This window comes from Hemitrygon akajei, chromosome 2 (genome assembly GCF_048418815.1).
Source record: "Hemitrygon akajei chromosome 2, sHemAka1.3, whole genome shotgun sequence".
In the NCBI taxonomy this organism is placed as follows: Eukaryota; Metazoa; Chordata; class Chondrichthyes; order Myliobatiformes; family Dasyatidae; genus Hemitrygon; species Hemitrygon akajei.
The window spans coordinates 162,340,513-162,356,345 of record NC_133125.1 but is presented as its reverse complement, the minus strand read 5'-3'; the positions used below and the strand labels follow the sequence as shown (position 1 = coordinate 162,356,345).

Here is a 15,833-nt window from a genome sequence, read left to right as displayed (position 1 = left end):
TAAGAATGTGTTGGCATTGAGGAGGGTCCAGAGGAGGTTCATGAGAATGACTCAGGGCATGAGGAGTTAATGTATGAGGAGTGTCTGATGGCTTAGAGCCTGTATTCACTGGAGTTTAGAAGAATGAAGGGGATGCATTTGACAAGGTTCCACACGGTAGGCTTATTCAGAAAGTCAGAAGGCATGGGATCCGGGGAAGTTTGGCCAGGTGGATTCAGAATTGGCTTGCCTGCAGAAGGCAGATGGTCATGGTGGAGGGAGTACATTCAGATTGGAGGGTTGTGACTAGTGGTGTCCCACAACGATCTGTTCTGGGACCTCTACTTTTTGTGATTTTTATTAATGACCTGGATGTGGTGGTAGAAGGGTGGGTTGACAAGTTTGCAGATGACACAAAGGTTGGTGGTGTTGTAGATAGTGTAGAGGATTGTCAAAGATTGCAGAGAGACATTGATAGGATGCAGAAGTGGGCTGAGAAGTGGCAGATGGAGTTCAACCCAGAGAAGTGTGAGGTGGTACACTTTGGAAGGACAAACTCTAAGGCAGAGTACAAAGTAAATGGCAGGATACTTGGTAGTGTGGAGGAGAAGAGGAATCTGGGGGTACATGTCCACAGATCCCTGAAAGTTGCCTCACATGTTGATAGGGTAGTTAAGAAAGCTTATGGGGTGTTAGCTTTCATAAGTCGAGGGATAGAATTTAAGAGACGCAATGTAATGATGCAGCTCTATAAAACTCTGGTTAGGCCACACTTGGAGTACTGTGTCCAGTTCTGGTCGCCTCAGTATAGGAAGGATGTGGAAGCATTGGAAAGGGTACAGAGGAGATTTACCAGGATGCTGCCTGGTTTAGAGAGTATGGATTATGACCAGAGATTAAGGGAGATAGGGCTTTACTCTTTGGACAGAAGGAGGATGAGAGGAGACATGATAGAGGTGTGCAAGATATTAAGAGGAACAGACAGAGTGGACAGCCAGCACCTCTTCCCCAGGGCACCACTGCTCAGTACAAGAGGACAAGAGGATAGAAAACTGGTTGGCAGCTAGAAAGCAAAGGGTAGCGGTGAATGGGTGTTTCTCGGAATGGCAGGTGGTGACTAGTGGGGTGCCACAGGGCTCTGTATTGGGACCACAGCTGTTTACGATTTACGTCAACGATTTGGATGAAGGCATTGAAAATAACATCAGCAAGTTTGCTGATGATACTAAGCTGGGTGGCAGGGTGACATGTGATGAGGATGTTAGGAGAATTCAGGGTGACTTGGATAGGCTGGGTGAGTGGGCAGATACTTGGCAGATGGCGTTTAATGTGAATAAGTGTGAGGTTATCCACTTTGGGAGTAAGAACAGGAAGGCAGATTATTATCTGAACGGTGTAGAGTTAGGTAAGGGAGAAATGCAAAGAGATCTCGGAGTCCTTGTACATCAGTCACTGAAGGTGAATGAGCAAGTGCAGCAGGCAGTGAAGAAGGCTAATGGAATGTTGGACTTTATTACAAAGGGAATTGAGTACAAGAGCAAGGAAATCCTCTTGCATTTGTACAGAGCCCTGGTGAGACCACACCTGGAGTATTGTGTACAGTTTTGGTCTCCAGGATTAAGGAAGGACATCCTGGCTGTAGAGGAAGTGCAACGTAGATTCACGAGGTTAATTCCTGGGATGTCTGGACTGTCTTACGCAGAGAGGTTAGAAAGACTGGGCTTGTACACGCTGGAATTAAGGAGACTGAGAGGGGATCTGATTGAAACATATAAGATTATTAAGGGATTGGACAAGATAGAGGCAGGAAATATGTTCCAGATGCTGGGAGAGTCCAGTACCAGGGGGCATGGTTTGAGAATAAGGGGTAGGTCATTTAGGACAGATTTAAGGAAAAACTTCTTCTCCCAGAGAGTTGTGGGGGTCTGGAATGCACTGCCTCGGAAGGTAGTGGAGGCCAATTCTCTGGATGCTTTCAAGAAGGAGCTATATAGGTATCTTATGGATAGGGGAATCAAGGGATATGGGGACAAGGCAGGATCCGGGTATTGATAGTAGTTGATCAGCCATGATCTCAAAATGGCAGTGCAGGCTCGAAGGGCCGAATGGTCTACTTCTGCACCTATTGTCTATTGTCTATTGACATGGCTTTAAGGTAAGGGGAGGGAAGTTCAAGGGGGATATTAGAGGAAGGTTTTTCACTCAGAGAGTGGTTGGTGCGTGGAATGCACTGCATGAGTCGGTGGTGGAGGCAGATACTCTAGTGAAGTTTATGAGGCTACTAGACAGGTATATGGACGAATTTAAGGTGGGGGGTTATATGGGAGGCAGGGTTTGAGGGTCGGCACAACATTGTGGGCTGAAGGGCCTGTAATGTTGAAGGGCTGTACTATTCTATGTTCTATCTCATTGAAACCTATCGAATACTGACAGGCCTAGTTAGAGTGGACATGGAGAGGATATTTCCTTTAGTGGGGGGAGTCTAGAACCAGAGGGCACAACCTTAGAATTTAAGAATGCCCCTTTAGAACAGAGATGAGGAGGAATTTCTTTAGAAGGGTGGCGAGTCTGTGGAATTCGTTGCCATAGACGGCTGTGGAGGCCGTCACTGGGTATATTTAAAGCAGAAGTTGATAGTTGTCAAAGGTTGCAGGAAGATGGCGGGAGAATGGGGTTGAGAGGGAAAAGTAAATCAGCCATGATGGCGTGGTGGAACAGACTTGATGGGCTGAATGGTTTAATTCTGCTTCAATGTCTTATGGCCCAAATCAATTCTCCATGTTGCTTCGCAAGAACACAGGTTGCGTGAGTTATTATAACTTATTTAAAATTTCAAAAATAGATTTTATTCATCATGATAATATATATAGTGGATTTTGGTTAATTGGGGCATCGGTAATTGGGACAGCTGCTTCTTTGAGACAAAGAACAAAAACTAACTGAGAAAGCAGCTGAGATTCCCTTCATTGATTTGGGACACTATGCTGCTTAACTGGGACAGGAGGGTGTGGTTAAACAGTTTCTAACTAGCGTTAGATATGTGCACACGTGTAGCTGTTCGACACCATACCATGCTTAGAATGAGCAATTTTTGAATAGCGTCAATTACGAGTGCTTGTGTTCAAAAAGCAGTGACTTTTGTCTCTGACGACGGCTCGGTTGGTTGACCAAGGATGTTCTGTCCGACCTCTCTGGATACGGAAGCCATGAAATACTTATTGCAGCAGCTTCTCAGGCCAGGTCACAAATGGTTTTATTTCTGATTTCCAACATTAGCAGTATTTTCTTTAGCAATAGGAAGAAGGAAATCTAGGACTTGAGTTGAGCCACAAGTTGGCATTGCCTTCTGGTTTTAATGAAAAGTGAGGGCTGGCACAATGGGCGTACAAGTTTGTAAACTAGACTAAGTTTTCATAAGTTATTAGCATACACTCTGTTGCCACTTTATTAGGTACACCTGTATGCCTCCTTGTTAATGCAAATATCTAATCAGCCAATCATTTCACAGCAACTCAAAGCATAAAAGCATGCAGACATGCCAAGAAGTTGTTGAGAGCAAACATCAGAATGAGGCAGAAATATGATCTGAGAGACCTTGACCGTGGAACGATTGCTGGTGCCAGATGAGGAAATTAGAGTTGCTCAGAAATTGATGACCTCCTGGGATTTTCACATACAAAAGTCTCTAGAGTTTACAGAGAGTGGTGGAAAAAAACCTAAAATCCAGCAAGCAGCAGTTCTGTGGGAGCAAACACCTTGTTCTTGAGAGAGGTCAGGGGAGAATGGCCAGACTGGTTTACGCTGACTAGAAACAACAGTAACTCAGGTATCTACATGTTTCAACAGTGGTTTACAGAAGAGCATCTCTGAATACAGAATGCACTGAACCTCGAAGCAGAAGGCCTACAGCAGCAAAAGACCACCCTGGGTTCAACTCCTTACTCTAATAAAGTGCCTACTGTGTGTACTTCACTTTAAAATCCTACGAGGTTTACTTGTGATGTACTGAGGGATGACGGATCCCTAAGAGTGGCCACGTAACTAGTCAGGGTGATAAAGGAGACCCACTGCACACTTGCCTTCATTGTTTAGGGCAATGAGTGTGAGAGTCAGGAAGTCACTGTGTGACTGTAAAGAACTTTATTTGTGTAATTCTGTTCGTCTATTGCAGGAAGTTGTGGTATGTTAGAGCCAGTGCAGAAAATGTTTACCAGAATGTTGCCTGGGTTAGGGGGCATGACCAATAAGGGGAAGTTGGACAAATATGGACTGTTTGCTCTCGAGAATGCGAATGAGAGGCTGATCTCCGTTGATAAAATTATGAGAGCCATACATACAACCTGAATATATTTTGGGAGGTGTTACTGGGTTAGCTGGGATGAAGGACAAAGCATTTTTTTTAGACAGTGCATGCTGTAGTCTGCGCTGGTGGTGGATGCAGTGAATGTCCAGGGTTAAGCTGGGCTGCCGATTAAATGCAATGCTTTGTCCTGAATGTCGTTCGGCGTCTTCAAGTGCCTGCATTCAAATCAGACTGAGTTGATGATATAGTTTCCGATGCAAGATATCTTGACTTGCTCTGTTGATTGACATTTTTACCCACCGATGTGTTGTCAGCCAATGGGGGATTTTCAATGTTGCAATTTCCGATTTTGCTGCAGGGACTCATTTTGCAGAACTACACAATACTTAATTTTGTTAGTATTGCACAGTTTATAGAACATTGTACAGGTCCTTTGGCTCAAAATGTTCTGCTGAAACTTTAACCTACTCTAGTATCAAGCTGACCCTTTCCCCCTGACATAAACCTCTATTCTTCATTCATCCAAGTGTTTATTTAATAGTCATTTTCACTGTCCCTAATGTATCAGCCTCTACTGCCACCCTGGCTGCACGTTCCACTCAGCTATCATTCTGTGTAAAAAAAAAAAAGATTCCTACCTCTGGCATCTGCTAACTTTCCTCCAAACACCCCCCTCATATTATACCCCCCCCCCTTCATATAAGCAGTATCCACTTCTTCCCTCTGCTAGCCTGCAGGTCACTTTTGGGCAAGGTGTAGCACTCGCTTAGTGCACCCCCCACCCCGGATCAGGGTCACCTGAAGCCATGGGAGCGGGTGGTGGATGGTCGTATCAGCAGCGGGTATCATGGCTGGGCTCACTCATCCTGTAACGACACTGCCCAGAAGAAGGCAATGGCAAACCACTTCTGTAGAAAAAAGATTTGCCAAAAACAATCATGGTTGTTGGAAGGCCGCGATTGCCCACATCAAACACAATGATGCTGAGTCAAGGGAGAGTCAGTGTCATCTTGCTTCTGTATTCTGAGCCAACTGGGTGCAAGTGACAAGTTTTCAAAACATTACTGAGATCTGTGATAACATATGATGCTCTGGTGTGCTAGAGTTTCAATGGTATCATGTGTTAATGAGTCAGAATGAAATCAGTGAAATTATTAACTTTCTGGAAACATAATTGTTTAACCCCAGTGTAAAATTAGTAGGTGCAAAAATCCCTTAAAAGTGAATTTATTCAAAGGCCATAGGACCATAGACATAAGAGCAGAATTACACCATTTGGCCCATCGAGTCTGCTCTGTCACTCTATCACAGCTCATTCCTTATCCCTCACAGCCCCATTCTACTTCTTTCTCCTCATAAACTTTGACGCCCTTACTAATCCAGAAACTAACAAACTCCACTTTAATTGTTGCAATGCCTCAGCATCAAAGCAATTACATCCTTGCTTTTATATTCTAATCCTCTTGCAACAAATGCCAAGACACGGGCACCCTGTGTGATGATCGGGCTGAGGCACTGCTGCAGTGTCAGTGTAAAGTTTTTCAAGTACCTCTCCCAGTTGCCCCGTTGTTCCAAGCGGGGATGAAACACCTGGTCATGCTTTACAGAGAGCAGAGCATTTCAGCGTCTTGTGGACAATATTGTTCTGACAATGATTAATCTGTAAAAACCACTTTTACGGATTAATCATTGCAGCTATTTCAAAGCAGTCATGTTTTGAAGCACAAGAGATTCTGCGAAAGCTGGAAATCCAGAGAAATTGGTGAAGAGTCTTGGTCAGAAACATTGACTGGAAACGTCTCAGCCCCTGTCCTTACACAATTGAAATCCCCCTTCCTCAAGTTTTTCACCCTAACTAGAGAGGACCAACTTTATCTTTTCCCATAAATTCACTGAACTACGGTGTTCCCAAAGATATCATCCGTCCCACCACTTCCCCATCCTTGTTCCCTTTGAAAAGTCAAGTCCAGACCCTCTCCCACAGAACTCTCTGCACACCGCTTCAAAGACCTCTGTGAAGTTCTAAGTATTAACAACGTACCTTGTACGACCCTGAGATTTATTTTCTTGCAGGCATTTACAGGAAAAGCAAATAAAATCTATGAAAAACCATTCATAAATCTTTTACAAATTCTACCCCATCTTAGACTATTCCACTAAGGCAATCCCAGCCAATACTGGGAAAGTTGAAATCCTACACGCGGTCAGTGTCTCGGCTGATAGTAAGACCATAAGAGTATGGAACGAAGGAGCAGGATTAGGCCATTCAGCCCATCATGTCTGCTTCACCATTCAATCATAAAACCATAAGAGATAGGAGCAGAATTAGGTAGGTCATCCCCCCATCAGTTGCTTTGCCATTCTACCATGGCTGATTTATTTTTCCTCTCAACCCCATAACCTGATTCTAATTCTAATTCCAATTCCTACTACACTTACATCCTTTTATAATCTGCTTTTCTAATTCCCACTGACTACTGAGAAGCCCACGGCATTCAGTGCCTCGATCAAAGTGATGACACAGTGACTGAGTTAGGCAGTGGGCCCTGTTTGAAACCAGTGCATATAAATGCATGTATCTGACTCAGATAAGACCTCAGTGGTGGAGAGAGTGAGAATGAAAACATCAGGTTGGCAAAATGATCTTGGTATTACTCAAACCTGTCATCTTCTGATGACTTTGCGTCAAATATCCAGGGATGCCACCGGTTGAAAATGCTACGCAAACGAATTAGGAAGCTGCCCCTTCCTCATTCCTATATTCGATTGAGATAACTTCATTGGCCAATCCCTCAGGGATATCGATAGATAGATAGATAGATACTTTATTCATCCCCATGGGGAAATTCAACTTTTTTTCCAATGTCCCATACACTTGTTGTAGCAAAACTAATTACATACAATACTTAACTCAGTAAAAAATATGATATGCATCTAAATCACTATCTCAAAAAGCATTAATAATAGCTTTTAAAAAGTTCTTAAGTCCTGGCGGTTGAATTGTAAAGCCTAATGGCATTGGGGAGTATTGACCTCTTCATCCTGTCTGAGGAGCATTGCATCGATAGTAACCTGTCGCTGAAACTGCTTCTCTGTCTCTGGATTCTGCTATGTAGAGGATGTTCAGAGTTTTCCATAATTGACCGTAGTCTACTCAGCGCCCTTCGCTGAGTAGAGATGAGGATCCTTCCTCATCCCCAAGGGAGGATATGCCGTAGGCTCCCTCGGGATGCCACATTACAGTACTGCACGTGTCTTAAACACTCTTTCTACTCAGCAGTGCAACACCCCCTCTAACACATCTGCAAGTTATTGTAGCTTGTAACATTAAACCACCGGGCCTGGCGTTCCCTAATCACCAGAATTGGAATCAGACTTGCTATCACTGACATATGATGGAAAATTTGTTGTTCTCTGGTAACAGTAAAGGACAAAGACATAAATTACTATAGATTTTAACAATAAATAAACAGTGCAAAGTAAAGTTATAATATATATCATAAAGTGTTCATGGACCAGTTAGAAATTTGATGATGAGAGGGAAGAGGGGGGAGGAAAGAGTTGTTTCTGAATCATTTAGTGTGGACCTTCAGGGCCCTGTACCTTCTCCTTAATGGTAATATCCTTATTGATGGATGCTGTCTTCCTGATGCACCATCTCTTGAAGATGTCCTTAATAGCCATAAGATCATAAGGCAGAGGAGCAGAATTAGGCCATTCAGCCCATTGAATCTGCTGTCCTGTTCCACATGACTGATTTATTAATCCTCTCAACTCCATTCACCTGCCTTCTCCCTGTACCCCTTCACTAATTAGCCATAATTAATCAAAAGCCTGTCAACTTCAGATTTAAGTATAGCCCACAGATATTTGTGCAATTGAATGCTCTCTGATTAAAGAAATTCCTCTTTATCTCTTTTCTAAAGGACATCCCTCTATTTTGAAGCTGCACCCTCTGGTCCTAGAATCACCCACTCTAGGAAACCTCCTTCCTACATCCACTCTATCCAGGCCTTTCAAGATTTGATAGGTTTCAATGACATTCCGTTACATTCTTCTAAACTCCAGCAGTTACAGGCCCAGAACATTCCTCATGCATTAACCCTTTCATTCTCATGATCCTCTTCTGGACTCTGTCCAATGCTAGCACATCTTTTCTTAAATAAGGGGCCCAAAACTGTTCACAGTACTCAAAGAACTGTCTTAACAATGACTTATAAAGCCGTAGCACTTCATGCTTGCTCTCGAATTCCAATCCAGTGAAAATGATTGCTCTTCCTTTCCTTCCTACTGATACAACCTGCAAGCCAACCTTCAGGGAATCCTGCATAAGGACTCCCATGTCCTTCTGCACCTCTGATTTCTGAATGGTTTTCTCCATCTAGAAAATAGACTATGCCTTTATTCCTTCTACAAAAAATGCATGACCACACCCTTCTCTACACTATATTCTACCGGCCACTTCTTTACCCATTCTCCCAATCTGTCTAAGTCCTACTGCAGAATCCCTGCTTCTTTAACACTACCTGCCTAGCTTTGTATCATCTGCAAATCTGGCAATAAAGCCATCAATTCCATCATCCAAACCATTGACATATAACATGAAATGAAACCAGCTGCCAACAAGAGTAGACCCTCTTTATTCCCACTCTTTACCTCCTGCTAGTCAACCAATCTTCTATCTATGCTAGTATCTTTCCTGGAACACTGTGGGCTCTTACCTTGTTAACCAGCCCATGTGCAGCAGTTCATTAAAGGCCTTCTGAAAATCAAGTAAACAACATCAATTGACTCTCCTGCCTGTTAATTCCTTAAAAAACTCCCAACATTTTTGCTACACAAGATTTCACCTTAACAAAACCCATGCTGACTTTGGCCTATTTAATCATGTGCCTCCACTTACCCTGAAGCCACATCCTCAATAACGTATCCAACATCTTTCCAACCACTGAAGTCAGGGTAACTGACCTTTCTCTGCATCCTTCCCGTCTTGAAGAGTGGAGTGACATCTGCAATCTTCCAGTCTCTGGAACCATTCCTGAATGTACTGATTCTCGAAAGATTGATATGAATGCCTGCACAGTTTCTTCAGCTGCCTCTATCACTATGATTCTATAAATTCCCTCTCTCAGGATCTAGCACCAACCTGATTTTCCAAATCTACCTGCGTAATGAAATCCTCCGCGACTATAGTAACATCAGCCTTTTTGCAAGCCTTTTCTATCTCTCATTGTAATTTGTTTCCCACATTCTGGCTACTGTTCAGAGGCCTGAATATAACTCCCACAGGGTCTTTTTGCCCTTGCAGTTTCTTAACACTACGCACAAAGATTCTACATTTCCCAATTTTATGTCACTTTCTAAGGATTTGATTTCATTTTTTACCGACAGAACCACCCTGCCCCCTTTGCCTTCCTGCCTGTACTTTTGATACAATGTGCATCCTTAGGTATTAAATGCCCAACGGTGATCTTCTTTCACACCATAACTCAGTGATGCGGACACCGTCAATCCTGCCAATCTCTAACTGGGCTACAAGAGCATCTGCCATGTTCCATATACAGTGTGTATTCAAATGTAATACCTTCAGTCCTTCTGAATATGCCCCTATGTTAAACTTCAACTCATCCCTCTGACTGAAATTTTGCCCTGTCATCTGCCAGTCCTTCCTCCCGGTCTCACTGGACTGTGTCAGGTGACCTTGGTTCAATTCCTGCTGCTGAGTGTAAGGAGTTTGTATGTTCTTCCTGTGACCCTGTAGGTTTCCCTGGGTCCTCCAGTTCCCACCCACAGCCCAAAGATGTACCGCTTGGCAGGTTAATTAGTCATTGTAAATTGTCCCATGACTAGGTTACGATTAAAATTGGGGGGTTTGGCCGGCATGATTCAAAAGCCGTAAGTAAGACCCTATTCTACGCTGTATCACAATAAACAAATAAAATACTTTTATACCAACAGCCCTATCACTCTGCTTCCCATTCCGCTGCCAAATTAGTGTAAAACATCCCCACCAGTTCTACAAGGACATAGGTCGTCCTCAGGTTCAGGTGTGACCTGTCCTTTTTCCACCGAAGGGATCCCAGTGATCCAGAAATCTGAAAACCTGACCCCTGCACCAGTTCCTCAGATACAGCACGGAACTGGCCCTTCCCAGCCCTTCCAGCCATGCCAACAGCAGCCTCCAATTTAACCCTTCCCTAATCACGGGACAGTTTACAATGACCAATCCACCAACCGATCGATACATCTTTAAACAATGGGAGGAAACCGGAGCACCTGGAGGAAACCCACACGGCCACGGGGAGAACACACAAACTCCTCACAGGCAGCAGTGGGAATTGTGACTGAGTTTCCACAATTGCAATGATACCAAAATCCCATATGCTAAAACACACTCTCAGCCCATCCATCTTACCCGTGAGGGCCCTGGCATTTAAAGTAGACGCTGAACCTGCCAGTCCTGCCTGCTCTCCCCATTGGACTTGCTGCTTCAGTTCTCTATGAGTCAGCCATTCTGCCCCAACCTATCCCTCAGCCGTTCTACTCACCACACCCCCACCCCACTCTACTGTCCATTGTCTTCATTGCAGAGTCAAATGATGAGATATCATTACTAATGAGACCCTCTATTGGTTGGGTTCAAACATGGATGTTGTGTGGCGACTGTATGCATGATATGCAAGCCAGGACAGTATGATATGGAACAGCGGAGACCGATACAGTTGGCCCCAGCGTCATCACAGGAGTTGCCAGTCAGCGTTGAACTCACCGCCTTAGGGACTCTAGCTCCAGATTTTTCATCTGGGTTTACTCCTGAAGCCTTCCCCATGAGTGGGTATAGCCGCGAGGTGGCAGAGGTTTGAGATCAGAGTGTTCCTTCTCCTGGATGAGCTGCCAACCGTGGCTGATGAGCCCCATCTGCCCAAAAGTACTGATAAACATTGAGATATTCTAACTGACTTGTCTGTATTTTTCCCCATTAGATAAACTCTCAGCAGTTTCTTTGAGGAGTAACTCCAGCTCCCTGGGTGATACCATCAAGCTCAGCTGCAACATCAGTGGATACCCTCATCAGTATCAGTGGCGGAAAGACGGAGGGGGGATCAACCCACGTCACCAGCTCGTGAAGGGAAACGGAGTCCTTGTCATCCCAGGGGCCTCGAGTGATGACTGTGGAACGTACACCTGTATTGCAACGAATCCTGTCAGCTCCGTCCAGATAAGTCACAGCTGACTATTTACGGTGAGTTTGACTTGTGACTGACATTTTGAGAGTAAACGTTACGTTGGCACCCAGCCATTGCAAGCTCACTGTGACAGTAGGAGCAGCCAAGCCAGAACTGGAGTTGAAATTGAAAAGATTGACAGAGTGAAGGAGGAAAGCTGCCTTCCTTTGGCTGGGATGTCATTGGGGAACAACTGTTAACCAGAGGCTGTCCTCTGGAGAGTGTAAAGATCAGTCTGGGGGTATCCTGCCTCCTACGCCATTCGAGTTTCTTGTGCTCAATACAATACCTGGGAATAGTGCACCAGCTGTGACATTGTCTAACAGCTTGTCTCCTTTATCAGAGTCATAAAGCACTACAGCACAGCCTGTCTGGTTCATGCCAAGCTGTTACTCTGCCAAGACCCATCGACTATAGCCATCCACTTACCCAAACTTCACTTACATTTAGAAATCAACCCTCGCCCTCCATTTGCCAATTCCATTGACAGCCTGTTCCACACTCTCTCCACCCTCTGAGTGAAGAAGTTCCCCCTCAATCTCTCCTTCCACATTTCACCTTTCACCTTTATCCCATGACCTTTAGTTCTAATCTCACCCAATCTCAGTGAAGAAGCCGCCTTGCATTTATCTGCTCGATACCCCTCAAAATTTTTTATACCTCTATCAAATCCCCCCTCATTCTCCTATGCTCCAGGGAATAATGTCCTAACGTATTCAGTCTTTCTCTATAACTCAGGATCTCAAGAAATGACACCGTTTTGTAAATTTTCTCCGTACTCTTTCAATCTTAATATTATCTTTCCTGAGGGTAGGGGACCAGAATTAATTATAACTGATTCAAACTGGAAGTTTCCCTACATGGTTTCAGGTTAAGACTAGTTAACTGTTTAGTTTCACAGGTTTTGTCTATATTATGAAACACCTATGCTTTGTCTGCTGTGAAAGGCAGGATCTTTTGGTGACCACCTATTTCAATTTGACTTCCCATTCCCATTCTGACATGTCTGTCCATGGCCTCCTCTACTGGTGTGATGAGGCTGAAGGAGCAACACCTCAAATTATGTCTAAATAGTCTCCAGACTGAGGGCATGAACATTTATTTCTCCAACTTCTCATTATTTCTTCCTCTCACTCCTTATTCTTTTTGCTCCCCCCACTGTCTTGTGAGAATCAAGATCAGGTTTCATATCACTCCCACGTGTCATGAAATTTGTTGTTTTGCGGCAGCAGTACATTGCAATACCTAAAAAAACAAAATTACAGTAACTATTTATGGTGGGTTTGACTTGTGATTGACATTTTGGGAGTAAATGTGATGTCCTCCTATGTTCATAGTACATAGTGCAGAAAGTGAGGGGGGAAAGTAGTGAGGTAGTGTTCATCGGTTCAATGTCCATTCAGAAGTCGGATGGCAGAGAGGAAGAAGCTGTTTCTGAGTCATTGAGTGTGTGCCTTTAGGCTTCCTGATGGTAGCAATGAGAACAAGGCATGTCCTGGGTGATGGGGGTCCTTAATAATGATGCCACCTTTTTAAGGCAATGAAGATGTCCTGGATGCTGGGGAGGCTCGTGTCCCTGATGGAGCTGACTGTTTTCTGCAGCTTATTCCAATCCTGTGCGGTGCCCACCCAACCACCAGGCAGTGATTCTAGCTTCTGCCCCTTCCATTCCAGTGCTGAGGAAGGGTCTCACTCTGCAACTGTTTTCTCCCCTCTGTAGGTGCTGTCGAATCCGGTCGGTTCCTCTAGCCTCTTGGGTGTGTTACTATGGATTTCCATCATCTGCAGAATTTCTCTGCTGACCTTTATTTTCATAACTCCTTAGTTTACTTTCAAACCCCACAAGCTACCCTCTGATATTGCCCACTCTTGGTGAACCTCAGTGAGTTCTTCTCTGACTCCCTGACTCAGATCATTCCCGTGGTTCATCTCCAAGGTTACTGCTGCTGGGCAACATACATTTCTTCAAATATTCCCAAATATCGATTACTTATTGCCTTCACCAGAGTGCTTATTTAGATTTGTAATCTATCATATAGGACTTTTTCATAAGATGTCAGGTCCCAAACATCCCCATCTGCTTGTCCTGTCTTCCTGAGAGCTCGCAGTGGAGTGGGAATGATGGGAGAGTCCGCAGGATCTCAGCTCTGTTCTCAACCGAGGGTGACCAGGTGTCAGCCTGACTGACTTTCACTAGGGCCCTTTGCACTGGGGTTCTTAACGGCAAGCAGATTATTCTCTTAAACCCTGAATCTCTCTGGCTGCTACACGCTTCTGCCCATCTTGTCCATGCTGACCATGGTGCTTGACTGGTGCTCCAGCAAACCTTGCTCCCTCCTCCACTGCCGACAAAATCAGAATCGGCTCTCTGAACACTGACGTATGCTGTGAGTTTTGTTGTATTGTGGCAGCAGTACAGCGCAAGACATAAAAAAAAATCCAAGTTACAGTAAATAAACAACTAAATATTGTGAGGGAGGAGCAGCGATGGTAGTGTTCATGGGTTCATGGACCATTCAGAGATCTGGTGGTGGAGGAGAAGAAAATATTCCTAAAACATCAAGTGAGGGACTTCAGCCTCCTCTATCTCCTACCCAAAGGAAGTAATGAGAAGGGATCATGTCCCAGATGGTGCAGGTCCTTAACGATGGATGCTACCTTCTTGAGATATTTCGTCTATTGTGTTCACTTCAGCCACATTTCCGGATGAAGTTGAGTTTCTGGAGAGGGCAGTTGATGTATCTGGGCCTCTGCTTGAGTGAGGTCAGAAGAATGAGGGGAGTTCTCATTGAAACCAACCCAACATAAAAGGCCTGAAGAGAGTGGACCTTTAATTTTCCAGCATCTGCACATTTTCTTGTGTTTGTAGTTAATCAGAATGGTAGTAATTTCATTTGTTCATTATGTGGTGCATCGTACGATGTCGGTGATCATGGTCTTTCCATAACATGATTGCTCTTGGCAATTTTTTCTGCCAAAGTGATTTGCCATTGCATTCTTCAGGGCAGTGTCTTTACAAGATGGGTGACCCCAGACATTATCAATACTCTTCAGAGATCTCCTGCCTGGCGTCGGTGGTTGCATAACTAGGACTTGTGATATCCATCACCTGCTCCCATGGTTTCACACGACCCTGAACGGGGGTTAAGCAGGTGCTACACATTGCCCAGGGTGACCTGCAGGCTAGCGGAGGAAGGAATGCCCAAAAAGTCAACTGTTTACTCTTTTCCATAGCTGCAGATTGGGGTCTTGTTTAATTAACTTTTTTTAAAAGCATGTGTTAATACTTATTTTTTTTAACTTGCAGGTATTCCCCCAGATCAGATTATGGTCATTATGCTTGGGACAGCAGGTCTGTTGTTCTTTGGAGTGAATGTCCTTGGATCAATTGCATTCTGTACCTATAAGTGCATGTCAGAGCAAGGTATGTGGCAATGTTCAAATCCAATTTAAAATGTAAACTGGTGGTACCTCTGTAAGGTTTCGCTTATTGATGTCAACCTTCTAGGAAAAGCAAATGATTTGGCAGATGGGCAATTCAGCCTCACCTTCTCCCTTGTCCCTGTGGAATCCACAGATGGCTATGGAGGCCAAGTCTTTAGGTGTTTTTAAAGTGGAAGTTGATAGGCTCTAGATTATTAAGGTTACAGCAGAGTGGAGGAGAATGGGGTTGGGAAGGATAATGAAACAGCCATGCAGGAATGTTGGAGCAGACTCAATGGGACAAATGGTTTAATACATTTCCTATATCTTTTGGTATTGTGTCATTTAACTGCTCTACCTTCCTGCGCTGTTGTGAAGTTTGCTAGTGATCAAAGCTAAGTAGGTGGAGGTTAGACAGAAGGGGCGATGCTAACAGACTGGAAAGTAGAAGGGGACATAACAGTGGTAAAATCATTGGCAAAATGGAGCGGCTTTGACCCAGACAGTAAGCTGGGTCTTCAGTCAGCTTGCTGGAGCTGCAGTGAGATTTTCGGACTTGCTCATTTTGGGTCCCAGGGAACACAGTTGAGGTTTACCATGGGGAACAGCCATGGTATAGGGTGGTAATGGTTTCAGAGGGGATCATCACATCTGAAGAGGGTGTGAATTAGCATTCAAAGCAGGAACTGCGGAGCTGAATTTGTACTTGCAGTGGGGAAGAGTAGAACATAGAATATAGCACAGTACAGACCCTTCAGCCCAAGATGTTGTAGTGACTTTTTAACCTACCCCTAGATCAATCTCACTCTTCCCTCCTGCACAACCCTCCATTTTTCGCATCCATATGCCTATCTATGAGTCTTTAAATGTCCCTAATGTTATTGCCTCCAACACCATCTCTG

The 15,833-nt window shown here is 44.3% G+C and overlaps 1 protein-coding gene across 2 annotated transcripts in view; it reads left to right on the top strand.

Moving 5' to 3' along the window:
* Positions 1-15,833, top strand: part of LOC140717576 (uncharacterized) — a 35,848-nt gene that overhangs the window by 5,984 nt on the left and 14,031 nt on the right. For both annotated transcript variants that reach the window (XR_012096573.1, XM_073031156.1), the window contains exons 5-6: positions 11,266-11,525; positions 14,816-14,932. Coding sequence is in view for 1 of the 2 variants with exons in the window: in XM_073031156.1 (XP_072887257.1) it covers positions 14,836-14,932 (97 nt within the window). In the remaining variant the exon portion in view is untranslated. The remainder of the gene's footprint in view (positions 1-11,265; positions 11,526-14,815; positions 14,933-15,833) is intronic.